General features: G+C 40.1%; 1 protein-coding gene across 1 annotated transcript in view; it reads right to left on the minus strand.

The window, feature by feature from the left end:
* Positions 1-1,045: 1,045 nt before the first annotated feature.
* SACK1B (scaffolding CK1 anchoring protein B) overlaps positions 1,046-17,275 on the minus strand; it is a 38,954-nt gene continuing 22,724 nt past the window's right edge. Inside the window, exons 3-5 of the mRNA XM_026665244.2 lie at positions 11,294-11,458; positions 6,854-6,978; positions 1,046-3,798 (exon numbers count right to left, since the gene is read on the minus strand). Of these exons, the coding sequence (XP_026521029.2) occupies positions 1,392-3,798; positions 6,854-6,978; positions 11,294-11,458 (2,697 nt within the window). The 3' untranslated portion in view covers positions 1,046-1,391. The remainder of the gene's footprint in view (positions 3,799-6,853; positions 6,979-11,293; positions 11,459-17,275) is intronic.

Here is a 17,275-nt window from a genome sequence, read left to right on the forward strand (position 1 = left end):
CAGCGGACCTTTGCAATAAATCATCCATCTGCAAAGATTGCAGATCTACAAATGTAAGATTTACTCAGATTCTGAACTTGACATTCACATTCATGGACACAGACACACATAAAAACCTCAGGGGAGTTGAGATTTTTATGGTAAAAACAAACCCTTGCCTGCTTATGTTGCCAAAGCATCCAGCATCCTGGCTTGCCTTATATCCCTAGAGGACTCACATGCTTTAAATTAAGATCCATTTTCTAAAACACAGTATTTTTTGCAAGACCCAGTAATCATAAAATGGTGTCATTATAGAAGCAGAAAAAACTCTATGCTTGTGAGACTTTCTAAAAGCAGGACTTTTCAAGAATCTGATAGCAGCAACAGCATGACTAGTTCATTCAGAAGACAGAGATCTTGGGTCATCCATTACAAGTGGCATATGTGTCTTATGACTGTGGGGTTATAGAAGATAAAAAATGTAAATACTGAAAAGGCAATGAGAATAATTAAATATTTTGCACCATATTCAGATTTAATAAAACAATTGTCTAGGCCTAAGAATTTTGTTTGGAAATGAGTTGGAAGCCACCTCCTCTGTGCATATAGATTTCTACCCTAACTTCCTATTTTCTCTAACACTAGTTAGGTGATCTGTAAAATGACAAAATGTGCTGAACTTGCTTGAAACTTGCAAGCCATGTTATAAGACAATAGAAGTTATTAGTTCCCAAAATGGCAAGTATGGTTAGAGAAAATCCGGAAAGAGGAAATATACATGCAAGAAGAGATAAAATGGCAAGCCCATGACAATTTCCTGAGCACCCAACCCAGCAGTATTTACATAAAATATTAAGGCATATTTTTAACCATTTGTGGGAAAGGTGACTTGACTCATACATAAAACTAACCCATTAATTGGTGAGTTTGCACATGATGTACATGTGGTTGCTACTGAAAATTGGAGCTAAATAGAGAATAATTCTGTACTTCCAGTAAAAAAATATTATGTACAATGTTACATATTTCCCTAGATAAGGAAAAGCTAAAAAAGCAGGTAGATTGTGTGATGAGGATTTATTATGAAAAAGGGAGAAATATTGTTGAAAATCTTTTTGTGACTGGAGTTCAAATGTTTTCTTTGGCTTGTGTCATATTTTTATTATTATTTTTAAAATATGAAGCATCAAAGTGAATTTGAGCAAACCTCAAATTTAATGTACAAATACATAAAAATCCAATTCCAAAACTTCCATCCAGCCAATGTTTTGGAATGATATATTATATACATATACAGCAGTGTTCTGCGATAACTATACCATTAAGCTTTATGAAAGCTGTCCATCAATCTAATTTGTTAGATATTTACAACACTGAAAGGTTTTTAAAAGACCCCCCCTACCCAGGTTTCACTTGTTTTTATACAAAAAATTCCCAAACTTTTGCATAATTCCTCGAAATTTGTTTTCGTTTGGATGTAGCGGGTGGTATAAACCAGGATTGTAAGTAAGCACCTGATTGCTCCTTACATAATTATTACGGGTGGTCTTGCTATTTCCCTCTGGCAAATGACCGCTGACTTTGGTTGTGGTGCTCATTGGATGAGCTGAGTTTTCTATTTTGCAGAATGGTTCAAAGCGACTGTAAACCCGCCTTTCAGTGAAGCGAGGACTTATTAACTCCTCGTGAGGCTTTGGGCTGGGCAGACGAGAGCTTGGGCCACCCATCCTTTGCGGGGGGATTGCTTGAGGAGCAGGCTGGGCTACTCGCTCACGGTTTGCGTCGGCATGCAACTCTCTGAGATCTTGGTACTGAATTTGTTCTGTGTTAAATCTGGGGGCGGATGGGTTGCCAGGAGGTACTTCTAGCAGCATGCTTTCCAAGGGTTTCACGGTAGGGCCTCTTTTAGCATTTTCATCGGATGGAGCTTTTGGAGGTCTGGGGGACTTTGGGGCCTTGGGAGACTTGGGAGGCTTAGGAGATTTGGGTGATTTAGGCTTGATGGCAATATCTTCTTTACTCTTATGTAGGCTCCCTTGTGAATTTGAGGAGGAGGTTCTTTTCCTTCTTGGAGAACAATCTGTCTTCGTTTCAGAGGTTTTGGGTTTTTGATTTTCGTCAGATTCTGATGTCAAAGTGTCAGAACTGCTACACATTCTATAAAAAGCAGGAGTTTTGTTTTTGGACAAAGTTTCTTTCTTTTCTGGTGTAAGATTCAACAAAGACCTGAGTTTCTGTGAACCCTTTTTCAAGAAATTTGGGGAATTCTTGTTTTCTTTCTTTGACGAGGCATCTTTATTAGGCTCTTCTTTGCTAGATTCAGCTAACCCAGCTACAGAAACAGCCTTGGAAGTAGGTGACTCTTTTGGTTCGACTTCGTGGTTTTTATCCTCATCTGACACATGATTTGCCACACTGTGCATGCTTTTCGAGTTTTTACAGCTATCTTCTAGAGGTGGCTTTGGATGCTTAAATCTATTCCTATTTAATGTACTGTAGATATAACTGGATGCCTCTTTGCTGTCACCATGATCCATAATAGTATTTGAATGATCAAAAATAGGAAAACTTCGCCGTTTCAATATATTTTCATTTTGATGGTTTTTTCGAAATTCTCCTGGCTTGCTTCTGTTTAGAGATGAATACATATAAGGAGGTTTCTCCTTAGCAACAGGTAGTGCTGCACTTGGTTTTATATCTTCTGAAATCTGCAAGGTATGATTTTTTACTATATCAGGCTCCAGGGGGATGTTAGGGCTTGGTTCGGCCTTAGTGCCACCAGTTTCATCTTTCTGTTTAAGGATATGATTGGGGGTTGCTTTAGGCGTTTCACTACCCTCTGAGCCAATTATCGTTGAATTGGAAGAACTTGCACAGCTGTTTACTTCTTTCTGTTCTGGCAATGTGGGCTTGAAAATGAACGAGGAGCGAAGCCGAGAATGGGCATAAAGGGCATGGGCTTTGATATTATCTGCTGCATCATAACTCTCAGCCCTATCTCCTAACCCTGAGCCATTTGAATCCGCCGGGAAATCTGACTGATCATTTAAATATGATTCAATGCGCCAGTTACGTAGAAAAGATTTTGTGGTGCGCTCAAGAGTTGGCATTCTCTGCTGAAGAAAACGGATATGGTTGTCAGTGCCGTTGAAAGATCTTCGTACAACTGAGTTCCTGTCTGCAATATTGAGCTTTGGCGGTGGAAATCGGTCAGCTAAGCTCTGTTGAGGCACCTTGTGATTGGTATGGCTCCCGTGCAATGAAGATACAATACTGAGACTATCGGAGGGTACTTTCCAAAGATTTGATGGATTATTTGCTCGATTAGTTGTTCTATTGAGCATCAAATAAGGAGTCCTTTCTGGCTTCTCCCCTGCATAACTGTGCCTTTTCCAATGTTCATTTACTTCATTGGGCTGGTATTGCTGTATTCTATTCTGCATATGGAAACCTGGAGCAAATTGGGGTTTGTGAAGTAGATGATTTCTAGGATTGAACTGGTCATTCTCATTTATTCCATATCTAGCAGTACCTCGTGTCTTCAGAATGGTGGGATCTAAATGATGAATTTTGTCTTGCCACCCGGAAAGGTTACGCTGGCTAGAAATGGAAGCTAAGGAAGAACGTGAGTGCTGGTAGGCTTCATTTTCCCAGAGTGCTCGGCAGCTATTGATTCTAACTAATTCTGGAGCAAATGAACTGGGAACAGAAGAACGGGCATATAGTGTCCTAAATTCTTCATCAAATGATTCAACAAGCTGTCCTGTGATTATCTGGACCATACTGAGATTGGCTTTTTCAAACGACCACATAAAGCTGGAAGTTAAAAAGAAGAAGATAATTAACCATTTAAATCAGGAATAGATAAAATGTGATATATCTGTGACAGGGTTTTGTTTTGTAACGACTACATTCAGAGGTCAAAATCTCCAAAGGAAAGTTATGAAAGAACCCAAAACAGCAATCTGAAAATCTCCCCAAGAAAAAGATATTCCTGATAAAACAAGAGGCTAAAATATAGTTCAGATGTTAACCTGAAAAAATAATGTTGATAAAAATTTGGAATGTACAATGGATATAATGGTCATTCAGAGATAATATATTTCACATACTCTAAAGAACTATAAAGAGTTCATGGGATAGATATTTATAGTTACCATCAAAACCTCAATTATATTTCCCAAAAGGAAGCTATTATTTGTTAAACATTGGCATTTTGTTAGAGTACATCTAACCAAATAGAACCCGTTCTACAATTAATTTGCCTGCATTATTTAACAAGGGTATAAATTGTTCCAACATTACTTAATATAGTTAGCACTATAAACCAAAAATTGTCATTTTTTTTCACAATCCAGCTCTGATGCATCAACTAGGTAATATGCACTCAGTATGACTTGCATGGATGCCTAACAACAGCATCTCTTTATTACTAATTAAAATAGTCAAATTCTACAGAAGCCCAAAGAAAGAGGGCTCCTGCATTGGAAATTCGCTCCTTAAATAATGCCTGAAAAAGACATTTTAGCTGTTTTAACCTTGGGCTGACAGCTTGAAATCTGAAGCGCTATTTGCACATCAGTTTTTGAAGCTTTCCCAGCCTTAATACTATATGGGGAAAAAACTTGAAGAAATCTTGTTCACTTCTCTTCTCTGCAACAACATGGGGAGGTCATAAAAGTCAAGATGAGAGTCATGACAGAGAAACTGAAGCTGTATCACTTTGTACATGTGTGCCCCATAAATACAGGAAGGATAAGGTTCTGATCACATCTCTGTTACAGCTTTATTGACTTTTAAATTCCCCCACAGATGCTCTGTGTCTCTGCCATGTAGAAATGTTTCAAAAACAGCAGCAAATTAAGAATGACAGATCTGAAAAATAATGCAATGTATTAGCTTTGTTTGCTTGCCTGTTTGATTCACATGGCTCATCTCTACACAGACACTCTGGGTGATTAACAACATATGAAAATACATTAAGATTATACAAGCTAAAATATATCTAATGGCTAATAAGGTAAAAAAAACCACAATCTATAACAAATCAAATAACAACTTCACAACCCTCATACTCAGGAACATATCCAGATCTTCAATACTTTTGAAAAGGCCAGCAGTGTTGGTACCAATCTAAACTTGGGGGTATGATATTGATATAATGCATAATTATATAACATTGACATAAACTTAATATTTTAATTGTTCCTATTTGCACAAAGTATTATCAAAAGATCCTTGTATGGCAGTACAAAGGTAACAAATTCCTTTGAGCTGCATTATAGATGGAATAAATGTGTGTTTGGCCTTGAGCTAAGACATGGCAAAGGATATAAAAGCACTCTTGAAATACCTGGAACAATATTACATAGACAGTTCCGTTTCAGAATGTGGGACATGGAACAATGGAATTCAATAACAGAAAGGTCTGGGTTTTTGTTTTTTACTGTTTTTCTTGTATCTTTTTTATTCCTTTTTCTCATTAGACTAGGATCCTGAGGGGGAAGGGACAGTTTTTATTTTGATTAATCTGTGCAATCTCCTGGGAATCACTCTAAAGACCGGACTATAAGTGAAAACACACACTCCCACCCTGGCTGGATGACTTTGGGCCTGTCCTCTCTCTCTAGGAATAAGACAATGGCAAACCACCTCTGAAAATGTTGCTAAAATAACTGCAGGAACATGTCCAAGCAGTTGCCAGAGGTCAAAGACAACTCAAAGGTACCATCTCTAGTTTGCTCCTTATGTATATGAACTTCCTTCTTCCAAATAGCTCCAGATGACAAGTATAGGATTAAACAAATAAGATGCAGTCATCCAATGCTGAGCAACCATTAAAAAAAAATAGATAATGCACTTGATCAGTTCTGCCACTGGAGAGTAGAATATCCCAGGACAGCCACTCTGAACTTTCTAAACAATGCCTGTTAATTAGATTCACATGTATTAATTTTCACCATTTGCTATCTATGAATTATCACCTATTAAACAGAGATATTATGTTTGGCGAAAAGACTACTTGCCCTAAAATACACACTAAACTTCATAATTGTATAAAAAATTGAAATACGGTTAGAAATCATGTCAGATTCCTGTGTTTTTAATTCTTCTGTCTCTCTCCCCACTGCCCTGCCTCTTAAAGACAGAATGGGGATATGTGATGGATGTTATGGATGAAACTACTGGATTGGGGTGAGAGGGTTAAAAAGGTAGGGTTTGCATTACGACACTGCAATGCTAATTTCATCAATTTGATCTCCAATAAAGAGAATATTTGTAGCTCAGGGTTGAACTGTGGAGTCCTTGGTGCTTTCTGAGCTTGGTTGTTTTCTTGCATTTCATTACTCAACTAGGTAAAATCATCAGTGCTAGAAGGTTGTGGAACACTCCCACCAACACTGACAGGGCAAGCCATCTGTATATGAACAGAGGGCAACCTCCATTCCCTTATAGCTCTGACGGTACTTGTTGGGTAATGAAACATCTGCAAGAAAGCACCAAGGATCTCACAATCTGACTTCCTTCCCCTCAAGAAAAGCCAATTGTTCACTCATTATAGTCTTTAAGCTCTGAAATCTACATCCCAAATAAATCCTGCCCTTGTCCTCAACATGCTACATTAGGGGTCTTCAAACTTGACAGCTTTAAGACTTGTGGACTTCAATTCCCAGAATTCCTCATGTTAGCTCAGGAATTCTGGAAGTTGAAGTCCACAAGTCTTAAACTTGCTAAGTTTGAAGACCCTTGTGCTGCACTATAGTTTGGGTAACTTTTAACTGCAGAAGTTGTATTATTCTCAAACAGGATAGCAGAAAGAAATATAATATTTTCATTGATGCTGAAAGCAAATAACTGTATAAATTCTTACCTATAAGTACCATACATAACTTTCTTACAGTCAACAAGAAGAAACTTTTGCTCCATTTTTCCATGAAATTTTGCTCCTGACTTGGAGAAATACTCTTGTCCTTTTACAGTACGTACTCTCATGTTCTGCAAAAGAAGGTAAAACATAACATAAAAAACTAGAACGTTGTATGACTGAAGCTGCACCCCGATGCAAAGTGTATTTACTTAGAAGTAACTCCCTAGAGGCTTAATACTAAGCAGGTTTGCATAAAATTGCATTTTAAGAGTACATTATACATCACACACTTAGATATATATTGTCTTTCCCTGAATCATCTTTAAAGGAGTTCCATAAAACGTATCGCCTAGTGAGCGAATTTAGGAATACAGATTCTTTTAAGATCTTATTACATGCATAAATCATTTTAATATTCATTTAGCCAGCGGTATGTGCATGTAGAAGTGGCTTCCATATATTATCTTTCAGACATATGAGACATCTAGCAGCCACAGCATTACACAGTAATGCTGTTGGCATAGGACAACTGTGATCCCTTCTAACCCTAACTTTTTATTTAGTTTTCCATCTTTGAAGAATGATGCTCGTTCTATAAAGATGTATATAAAGATACAAATGATCTCCATTCCAAGGCCATCCATAGGTCAACCATAAGTACGATGCCATCTCAGTATTATAATCCAGCTTGAAACCTGACTGAAAAAATCTAAATACCATAAGACGCTCCTGATCATAAGACACACCTAGGTTTAGAGGAGGAAAACAAGAACAAAAATCTGCCTCTGCCACCCTTGCAGCCAACAGCAAACAGCCTGGTCAGCTTCAGCACGTTAACGCAGCCCCAGCACGTGGCTCATCAGGATCCACTCTGTTGCGACCACCACTGGTCAACTGAGTGATGGCTGGATCCCGGTCTCCCATAGCCCTGCTGATCAGCGGGCTGGACGACTGGAAAAGCTGCCTTTGCTGCCTCCTCCATGTCTGTTGCCTCCTTCAGGAAATGCTGGAGCCTTCGCTGCCAAGCAGCTGATCAGAGGTTGGATCAGCCCCCGAAATACAGCCAATCAGCTGTTCCAGGCGGCAGGGATTGCTGCTGCCATTTGCCACTGCTGTCTGTTGCTGCCACTTCACCAACCCCCTCCCCACAGGTATGGCAAACCCCCAGAGAGGGTTTGACACTGTAAAAGGACCCCACTGCCGCGGCTCAGTCTGTAATGCAATATTTGCTCTATAAGACACATAGACATTTCCACCCACTTTGGGGGAAAACAAAGTGCATCTTATGGAGTGAAAAATACAGTAATCTGCCTCCTCCAGGGTCCTCCAGGGTCCTGACCTGCACAGCCTTCAGGCATGGGGGCAACACTTATATAGCATCACTTGGGTAGCCCAGGACCAAGATGCATAATTTGGTTTCATGTTGATACTTGAACCCAAACTGACAGATGACCTCATGTAGTGGTTTCATGTAAATGTAAAACACAAAATAAGAGCATCGAGCCTTGTAGTACTCCATAATTGAGGAGATGTTAGTTCAACCTCACTTAGACCCTACCACATGCATCTATCTACATGCATGTCATCTTCTGGGAGGCCTAGTCAACCTAGAGGAACCTAGAACACAGATGGCAGAACTCCGAGATGCCAAGTTCTCTGTCCCAAGAACTGACAGTCTGGATCTCTTCCCAGCTAACCAAGCAAGTTCATATCTCAGGCAACTCCATGGGATCTGAACAGCCAGAAACCAACTCTGAGTCACTTTATCTAACAGTTTAATTCTCATAGTGACATTGCAAAGGTTGCCTTGGCTCTCCTTTACCTAAGAGGGATCAAGTCACTTTAAAGAAGGCTACCAGTCAATGATCTGCAAGTGCAATAAGAATGGAAATATAAGTACATGCTGCTGCTTTTATTGCCACAAAGTACTCCTTAATAAAGACGCCTATGTGTGTTTGGTTGAATTTATTTTTTGTTTTCCTCCAGGGACACTTTGTGCTATTTTATCTCTAGGACTTCTTTCAAAAACCACAGAGCCCTACAGAATCCACACAAACACAGTATCTGTACAGAAGCATTCAATCCAAGGCTGCCATCACCTGTTCTTTCCTAGCAGGAATCAGTCAAGTCATGAAGTAGAGCCTCAGGACCAACTTCAAGTTCTCTCTAAAACTGATCTCGGTCCATCAAGTGCCTAGGGTGGACTGATTTAATAACCCTTGAACAGCCACAGAGGACTCCAAGGAAACTGTCTCCCATCAAAATTTGGATTGCATTCTGGAAACTCAGAAATCAAACATGCAATCTCAGTTGCAGCCTCCATTAAGATCTAGCATCACAGATTCAATGGCCACCACATAGTTGTTTGTCCTCTGGATATCCTAGAATGCAATGGCTGTAGAATGGCATCACCAATGGATGTTTTTGTTTACCATTCCATAAAAATATTGGTTTCTGCCACTCCTTCCCCATATATGATGGTAAAGCCACCACAAAGGTACCCCATAGAAAGGACATTTTATTACTGTTCTTATTTCTCTACTAATTCTGACCCACCAAGGCAGTGTGGTATAATCCTTTGACTATTGGACAATTCACACATATGAAGCTAGCATATATATTCCAGCTACAACTATTTTGTGAAGGTTTTCGGACATTGTTGGTCCTTTTAGTGCATTTTTGGTATTTGCTATAATTTATTTTAATAGTTCTTAAGCTCTTTTGTCATACCTTGAATAAAAATAACCATAATAGTATAAAAATGATCCACAACAAAGGCAACAAAAGCCAAACAACAAAACTAATTGTATGTTTTGTGGGAAAAAATGTATTTTTGACCCTTCCAAATGGCAGTTCAGAAAAAAACAAACCTACACCTTCTCAGGAAGTTGATTTCATAACTTTCTGGGCATTTCATTAAAGACTTCCATCAGCCAGTGAAAACTCTACTTTGCATAGCAAAGCAAGAAAACTGACTTGCAATAGTGTATAAACAATGGAAGAGCTCATAGTAGAAGAAGAATTTACATCTCTTTAAAAAAATCCATAATCTGACAGGTTTGTTCAGCCATCACTCTCACACGTGTGACTACGTGACTACGTCCATGGAAGGAATACTCCAAAGTAGAAAATAAATTATTTTCTGTATTCACTTTTAATCATCTTTTCACCATACTTTGGGAAAATAACAATTGAGACCACTACATATTCAATATGTAACATGAACTGGAATATTTCCTTTTGGAATGTTTTGTAGATTCTGCTATTAAATAATTTAATTACATAATGCAAGATGTGTGTTATCAACTTTAGGTTGCATAAAATGAGCTGTAACTGAAAGTGCTAAATATTAACATTGGTACCCTATAGAATCTCACTGACATCAATAAAATTTACTTTTGAAATGCAATTATCGTTATTACTACAGTAATAATAGCAGCATTATTATTCACAGTATTACTCTTCCTTTCTAGTGGTACATAGGATCAAACTGTAATCTTGTCGCTGGGAAAATGCTAGAAATTAATAACAGCACACAATTTCCAGTAGCAATCATCTCAACAATATAATCCATAATGTAATAAAACATCTCATGTATGAAACTTCATTATCTCTTCATGAAGCATTCATTATTAAGCAACTAGTGCACAGTTGAAGCTAGCATGTTATTACTTGCCTAAATATTTGAATTGTCAGATTCATCAGCTTAATTGGAAAGCATTTTGTAAAGGAACTGTTTAAGCATTTTTTTAAAGAAAGAAAACCATATTGAAGCATCTTCTCCAGAAGTCTTAGTCCCATGGTAGCTGTCAATAAGCCTTGTTCCCATTAGGTCCCCCTCTCCTTCTCCTGGTTACATGGCTTAGGTTTTTCATTGTTTTCTAGTACATAATTTGTACTATATTAAAGTGGGCAAAGGAAGACTTGCAATTTTTTCAGTAAGCAAACTTTCATTCAAAATTTTAGGCTGTCCAATGCTTCAGATTCAATCTTGCATGAGTGTGCAGGAATGAAACATAGCACCTATCCACAAGTATGTGGTATGGAAAGATGCCATGTTTTACAGTATTGCAGAAAGGTGCTATGCACGTAATGCGTACTGCCACATGCACTAAAGCATTCTTTGCAAACTCAAACTGAAAAAAGTTCACAGTCTACCAAACAGTACATTAAAGCATATTGTTTAGCTGAAAATAAGTGAGGAAATTGGACTGAGAGTGGAAGAAAGAAAAGATGGGAGAAGAAAATGTTTACTGGTTTAGAAACAAAACAAATGAAACTACTTCATTAGTGTTTTGAGCTGGAGTTTGTAATTACAGTATAAACGTGAAATATGCATCTTTAACATTCTAGTAAACTGTACATTATAAAGCAAGATAAAGTAAATTTTTCATTCATTTGTTTGAATTCCCAATATATTAAATATTGCACTTCTAGACTTACCCTGAGTCTTTGGACTTGGCAACCTTGTTTCTCGGTCATCTTAAGAAAATGGCTGAAGTTTGATTCGTCTAGCAGAAGATAGACTGAAATTCCTCTGGTGGATGCTTCTACAATTTCTTTGAAAATATCCACATCTGTAAATATATCCATAACTATAGCAATAACCTAGATGAGGGAAGAAAGAGAAAGTTGTACCATTTTACATGTTAACCATAACTAATGGTAAAAAATATTACAGTTTCTTTTAACACACCATTCTGATTCTGCACACAGGCTGATTCTATTGATAACACACATAGGATGATACTATTTATTAATATGAGGCCACACACACACACACACACACACACACCTACCTGTAAATAATCAAAAGGTCCAAAAGCATAAACATAATTTAAACTTGACAGTGGATAAAACAGTTAATCAAGTAAAATGTTTAATAGATATTACATGACAGACTTAAACTTGAGTTCATTGATTTGTTACTAAAAGCCTTGATTTATGGTTAAAATCTGGCAGTTGCCACTGTAATCTTAAGCTTTTCATCTGCAAGAACATTTTTACATACCCAAAAGTATCCTTTCCTAGTTTAGATTTTTAAATAAGGCAGACAACATTCTGCTGAAGAATCTTATAAAATTCACAATACAACAAAATATGACCCACTGTTTCAGGATCAGTACCATTACTGGGATAAAATCTTTGAGAAGTGGAAAGTTTTTGATATCTACTACATAGCATATTTGATAGTGACACATTTAATCTGGTTTTGAAAAAGCTATTCTGTATTTACTTAAATGTAAGCTATTCAAATATTTAGAGAGTTGAAAAACGTATCTATAATTAATTCCAAATGTTGCAGGTGAACACAATACTTTGGCTTTGTCCATTAATTCCTGTACTGAATTATCCCATAGTCTTTGTCTGATACTATGAATTGCTGATGACATACCCCTAGAGAATAAATAATAAGGAACAATGCCAATCTGACTAATTGTTTTAGTCACCTGTTTAAACCATAAACCTACAAAGGATTCATGCAGGATTTCCTGAAGCAAGCCTTCCTTGTTCTTAGAAACATATTACTTGTAATCAAAACTTAGCAGTGCTTAACCAAACTTTTATTATCAAAGGGCACTGCCCAGGTTCCATAAGATTAACAGAATTTGGATCACAGCTTGGGTCTCTTATAAAATATCTTTAAAAATTCACCTGCAGCTCTGCTATGGTATTAGTAAATGTTATCCAAACTGGAACTCCATATAAAATATGAGATGCAATTCTGGCATTAAAAATGTTTATTGCTGCAGAAACAATTTTCCTTCTTTTAAGTAAAAATACTGAAGCAAGCCCATCATAGTAGATTTTGCTTTCAAAAGTTTTGCCTTTCAATTATATTACCAAGTTAGAGCAAGGTTAAATAAAATGCCAAATAAGTAAAATTCTCTACTTGTGTTGTTATATGATCTTGAATTTTCCAAATAAACCAAAACCTTAGTTTTATTGTAGTTAATTTATAACATATTTTCTTAGCAATACAATAGTTCAGGTCCAATTTAATAGGTGAAAGAAGAACAGCATCATCTGTAAATAACAAAGCACAAATTTTCCTTTTAGCTAATAATGGACAATGGCCCTCAATCTGAGATAGTGTAATCTCCAGTTTATTAACAGAAAAGTTATAAAGGCAATCTTGTCTCAATCTGTTATTTCATTGAAATGTCATCTTTAAGACAACCTTTTCTGTTTTAATTAAATTGAATTATGCTTTCTTAATATAGTACCCTGAAGCCTATCAAGAATCAAACCAAAGTTTGGTTCTGTTAACAAATCAAACCATCTGAGGTTTAGAGCAGTTAAAACACATACAAATAAACTATGACTCACTAATTTTAAAAGTGCAAATATAAAATATCTAATTCATGAAAGGTGAAACTGAAATAAATGGGTTTTTAAAACCTGCTTAAATATCTGCCACAACCAACTTTAAATGAACCATAATAGATTGGCCTATTATTAAATAATCACTTTCTTCTTTACGCAGAACGACCATGAGATGATTTCTGAATTCTTGCATCAAAACATCAAGTGTATTTTTTTAAGTTGCTAAGAATTAATTATTTTAAGCACTTGGCTTTGTTATCATTAATTTGGTACCCAAACTGATGTTCATGTACTTGGGTTGCAATATAAGCTAGCCAGCTGACAAGGACAATATACTTAGTTACCAAGAATGTTGTAGATTCTTAAAAAACTAACATAACTCTAATTGTTCATTTCAAAGTATCAGAAGACTCTTTAGATTAAAGTAAAACAACTATCTTGATGATGTCATGCAATTCAATGGTTTTTGTTATGGGGCTGATCTGAGTAATTGAATGAAGGATTTTATGAAATCAGAACATTGCTGCAAAAGTAGCATTATTTTAAATTATGGAATTATAGAATGCTAGAATTCTGAAAATCTTCTAATTCAGCTTCATATCTATCACAGAAATCCTGGATCACAGTTTCCCAGACAAATAACTATCAAATCTCTTTCAACAAAAGTCTACCATTTCCTGAAGAAGTTTGTTCTACTGCAGAAAAACAATTTATATTGGTGCTTTTATTGTAGTGGGTGATTTTAATCAAGCTGATTTTAAAGCTACTCTCCCCCATTTCCATCAGTATGTGGTCTTTGCAACCCAGAGTGGGACATGCACTGGATCTTGTTTATTTTCTTACTGATAGGTCCTAGTACAGGGGTGGGCAAACTTTTTGGCTCGGGGCCGCATTGACTTTTAAAATTTGACAGACGGGCCGGGTCAGCACAAGATTTTTGGGAATCACCCCCTTCCCCCCTCTTCTCCTCCTTCCCTCCCCTCGGAGGCCCCTGAGTCAGGAGTTGCTACCGCCGGTGCTCAGCCCGCGGCTCCAGTCCCGCGTTGCCTCGGGAAGGAAAGGCAAAAAGGAAGAGCCGCGGCGGTGCTTTGCAACAGGAGCAGCGGCACCGGAGGCTCAGGCTCAGCAGATCCTGGTTTTGCCTTTTCCTTCCCAAGGCAACGCGGGATTGGAGCCACGCCAGTGGTAGCAACTCCTGACAGCCCCAGCCGGACACCTGAGCGGAGCCCGGGCGAAACTGCCTGTTGCTGCTGCCGGAGCACCGCCGGGTCGCTCCTCCAAGCATCCCGCCCGCCCGCCCGCCGGGCTTCCCTCTGCCGCGCAGCTCGGGGCCAGGCGTGAGTGCCCGCGAGTTAAAAGGAAGCCGAAAGTTGCTGGGAAGTTGCTCGGGTGCTGGGAGCAGGCTTTTAAAGTGCCGCCCGAGCAAAGTTTAAGCAGCCCGCCCGCCGGCGGAAGCCTTCCTGCTCCTCGGCGGGAAGATGCTCCAGCCTGCAAACTTTGCCTTTGCAAAGTTTAAGCCTGAAGCCCCGGAAACCAAGCACTTCCCAGCAACTTCGGCTTCCTTTAACTCGCAGGCGCCGTGCCTGGCGGAGGGAAGCCCGGAGCCTCCTCCAAGCAGTCCGCCCGCCCGCCCGCTGGGCTTCTCCTCCGCCCGCGCAGCTTGGGGCCAGGCACGGCGCCCACGAGTTAAAAGGAAGCCGAAAGTTGCTGGGAAGTTGCTCGGGTGCTGGGAGCAGGCTTTTAAAGTGCCGCCCGAGCAAAGTTTAAGCCTGGAAGCCCGGAAATCCGAGCAACTTCCCAGCAACTTTCGGCTCGTTTTAACTCGTGGCGCTCGCGCCTCCCCGAGCCGCATGGCGGAGGGGAAGCCCGGAGCGCCGCCGGGTCGCCTCCTCCAAGCAGCCCGCCTGCCTGCCCGCCCGCCGGGCTTCCTCCACCGCGCGGCTCGGGGCCAGGCACGAGCGTCCCACGAGTTAAAATGAAGCAGAAAGTTGCTGGGAAGTTGCTCGGGTACTGGGAGCAGGCTTTTAAAGTGCCACCCGAGCAGGACCGCCGAGCCGGGAACGGGGCACCAAGGCAGGGCAAGGCTCCACCAGCAGCAGCCTAGCTTTAGGTGGCTCCAAGCAACCCACCCCGCCCGCTGGTAGAACCCTTCCCGCTCCTCGGCGGGAAGACGTTCCAGCCTGCAAGCTTTGCCTTTGCAAAGTTTAAGCCTGGAAGCCCGGAAAAAAAGGGGATCGGCGGGGACTCACCTTCGGAGAGGTCGCACTCGAAGGTGATTTCGAACTCCAGCCGAGGCCTTTGCAAATTTCTTTTCTTTCCTACCCCTAGATCACTCCGCACTGTTTTGCAGCTTTGGGGGCCATGCGGCACAGGGCAATACGCCACGCCCAGCGATTTTTTTTCAGGGGCGGGCTGGATTGGACAGACCAATGGCAGCGATTTTTTTTCAGGAGCGGGCCGCATTGGACAGACCAACGGGCCGGATGTGGCCCGCGGGCCGTAGTTTGCCCACCCCTGCCCTAGTATGTACAAGTTGGGACTCATATTGATAACATCATTTCCTTGAGCACAGGTTCTCCTCCGGGCTGTGTCCTAAGTTTGCTGTTGTTCGCCCTGTTGACCCATGACTGTTATACAAGGTTTGCCACCAACAATATTATGAAGTATGCAGATGATACAACTGTTCTGACGTACGCTTCCCCAACAGCATGAAGCCAACTCCTTGTCCCACTAAACCCCTTTTATCTAGTTTACAGTGAATTCCTCTCCAGCAAAGTCCCCACCAACAATCTTTCAAGATATTTCACAATTACAGACCTTTATCAGGCTTGGAGAGTTGCTAGGTGGATATCTTTCAGATGCCACACTGTAGCAGACAATACTTGGCAAGAATGCAGGAACAGATCTTCACCCAAATGAACTAATTATCTCCTGCAAAACCCCACTCCCCTTTTGCTCCTTTTATTCCCAATGGGACCGTCTACCTGTGGCTTTACTCCCAAGTCAACCCTTGTTCCTTAGCTGTTTCCTTCTTCTGGCAGATGCGTACACTGGGAACAGGCTCCATCTGTTCTTCTGCCTCACTGATGTCTGACTCCAAAGGCAGCTGATAACTGTCAGACGGCCCTGGCCCCATTTCTGCCTCTGATGCAGAGCACTCATCAGAGCCTTCCCCAGACTCCAGGACTGGCCCATGTTATTCCCCAGCCTCCTCACTGTCTGAATCTGCTGCCAGCTCTGCTGGCGGGCTACAACAACAGTACTGGGCCTTATTCAGAATGACAATGAGGATGCTTAACACAAGGAAATAGAGGATTTGGTGAACTGGCATAATAAAAACAGCCTCATTTTAAACATTTGAAAAATGGAAGAGACCATTGTCAATTTCAGAAAAAGCAGGCACAGCCACACATCTCTGTGTATTAATGCTTCATCTGTGGAGGTGGTTAACAGCATCAAGTTTCTGGGTGTGCAGATAATGAGTAGGCTGATTTGGTCGCTCAACCGTGAGACACTGGTGAAGCGGGCACAAGCAGCACCTGCATTTTCTGCATCGCATGAGAAAAGTACACCTTCTTTCCTCTGTCCTTTCCATTTTCTATAGAGGGATGATCAAGAGCATCCTGGTTTGCATTACCACCTGGTTTGGAAGCATTACTGTTTCAGACAGGAAGGCGGTGCAGAGAGTGGTGAGGATGGCAGAAAAGATTATTGGTAGTTCACTTCCTTCTATTCAGGTCATAGCATATAAATGATGCTTTGGAAGGGTCCACGATATTATCTGGGATGCTACATATCCTCTTCACAACCTGTTTTCCTTGTTACCATCTGGGAGGAGGCTTCGTGTTATCCAAAGCAGAACATCCATAGTCAGCCAGTTTTGTTCTATATAGCAGCAAACTTGTGAACTCTCAAGCTTTCTCTTTCCGCTATATATTCGAAATGGTGCACACACACACACACATGTATATACAATTGTATGTATGCATAGCATGTGTTTATGTGTGTAATGTTATGTGTATGGGTAGATACATACTTTCTTTTGAGAGCAGGCAATAGAATTTCATTTTTAATGTGTGCCAATGTGCTCATAGTATC

Source organism: Notechis scutatus, chromosome 1, assembly GCF_049901735.1.
Source record: "Notechis scutatus isolate UNSWTSFEM ecotype Mainland chromosome 1, rNotScu1.2, whole genome shotgun sequence".
NCBI lineage: Eukaryota > Metazoa > Chordata > Lepidosauria > Squamata > Elapidae > Notechis > Notechis scutatus.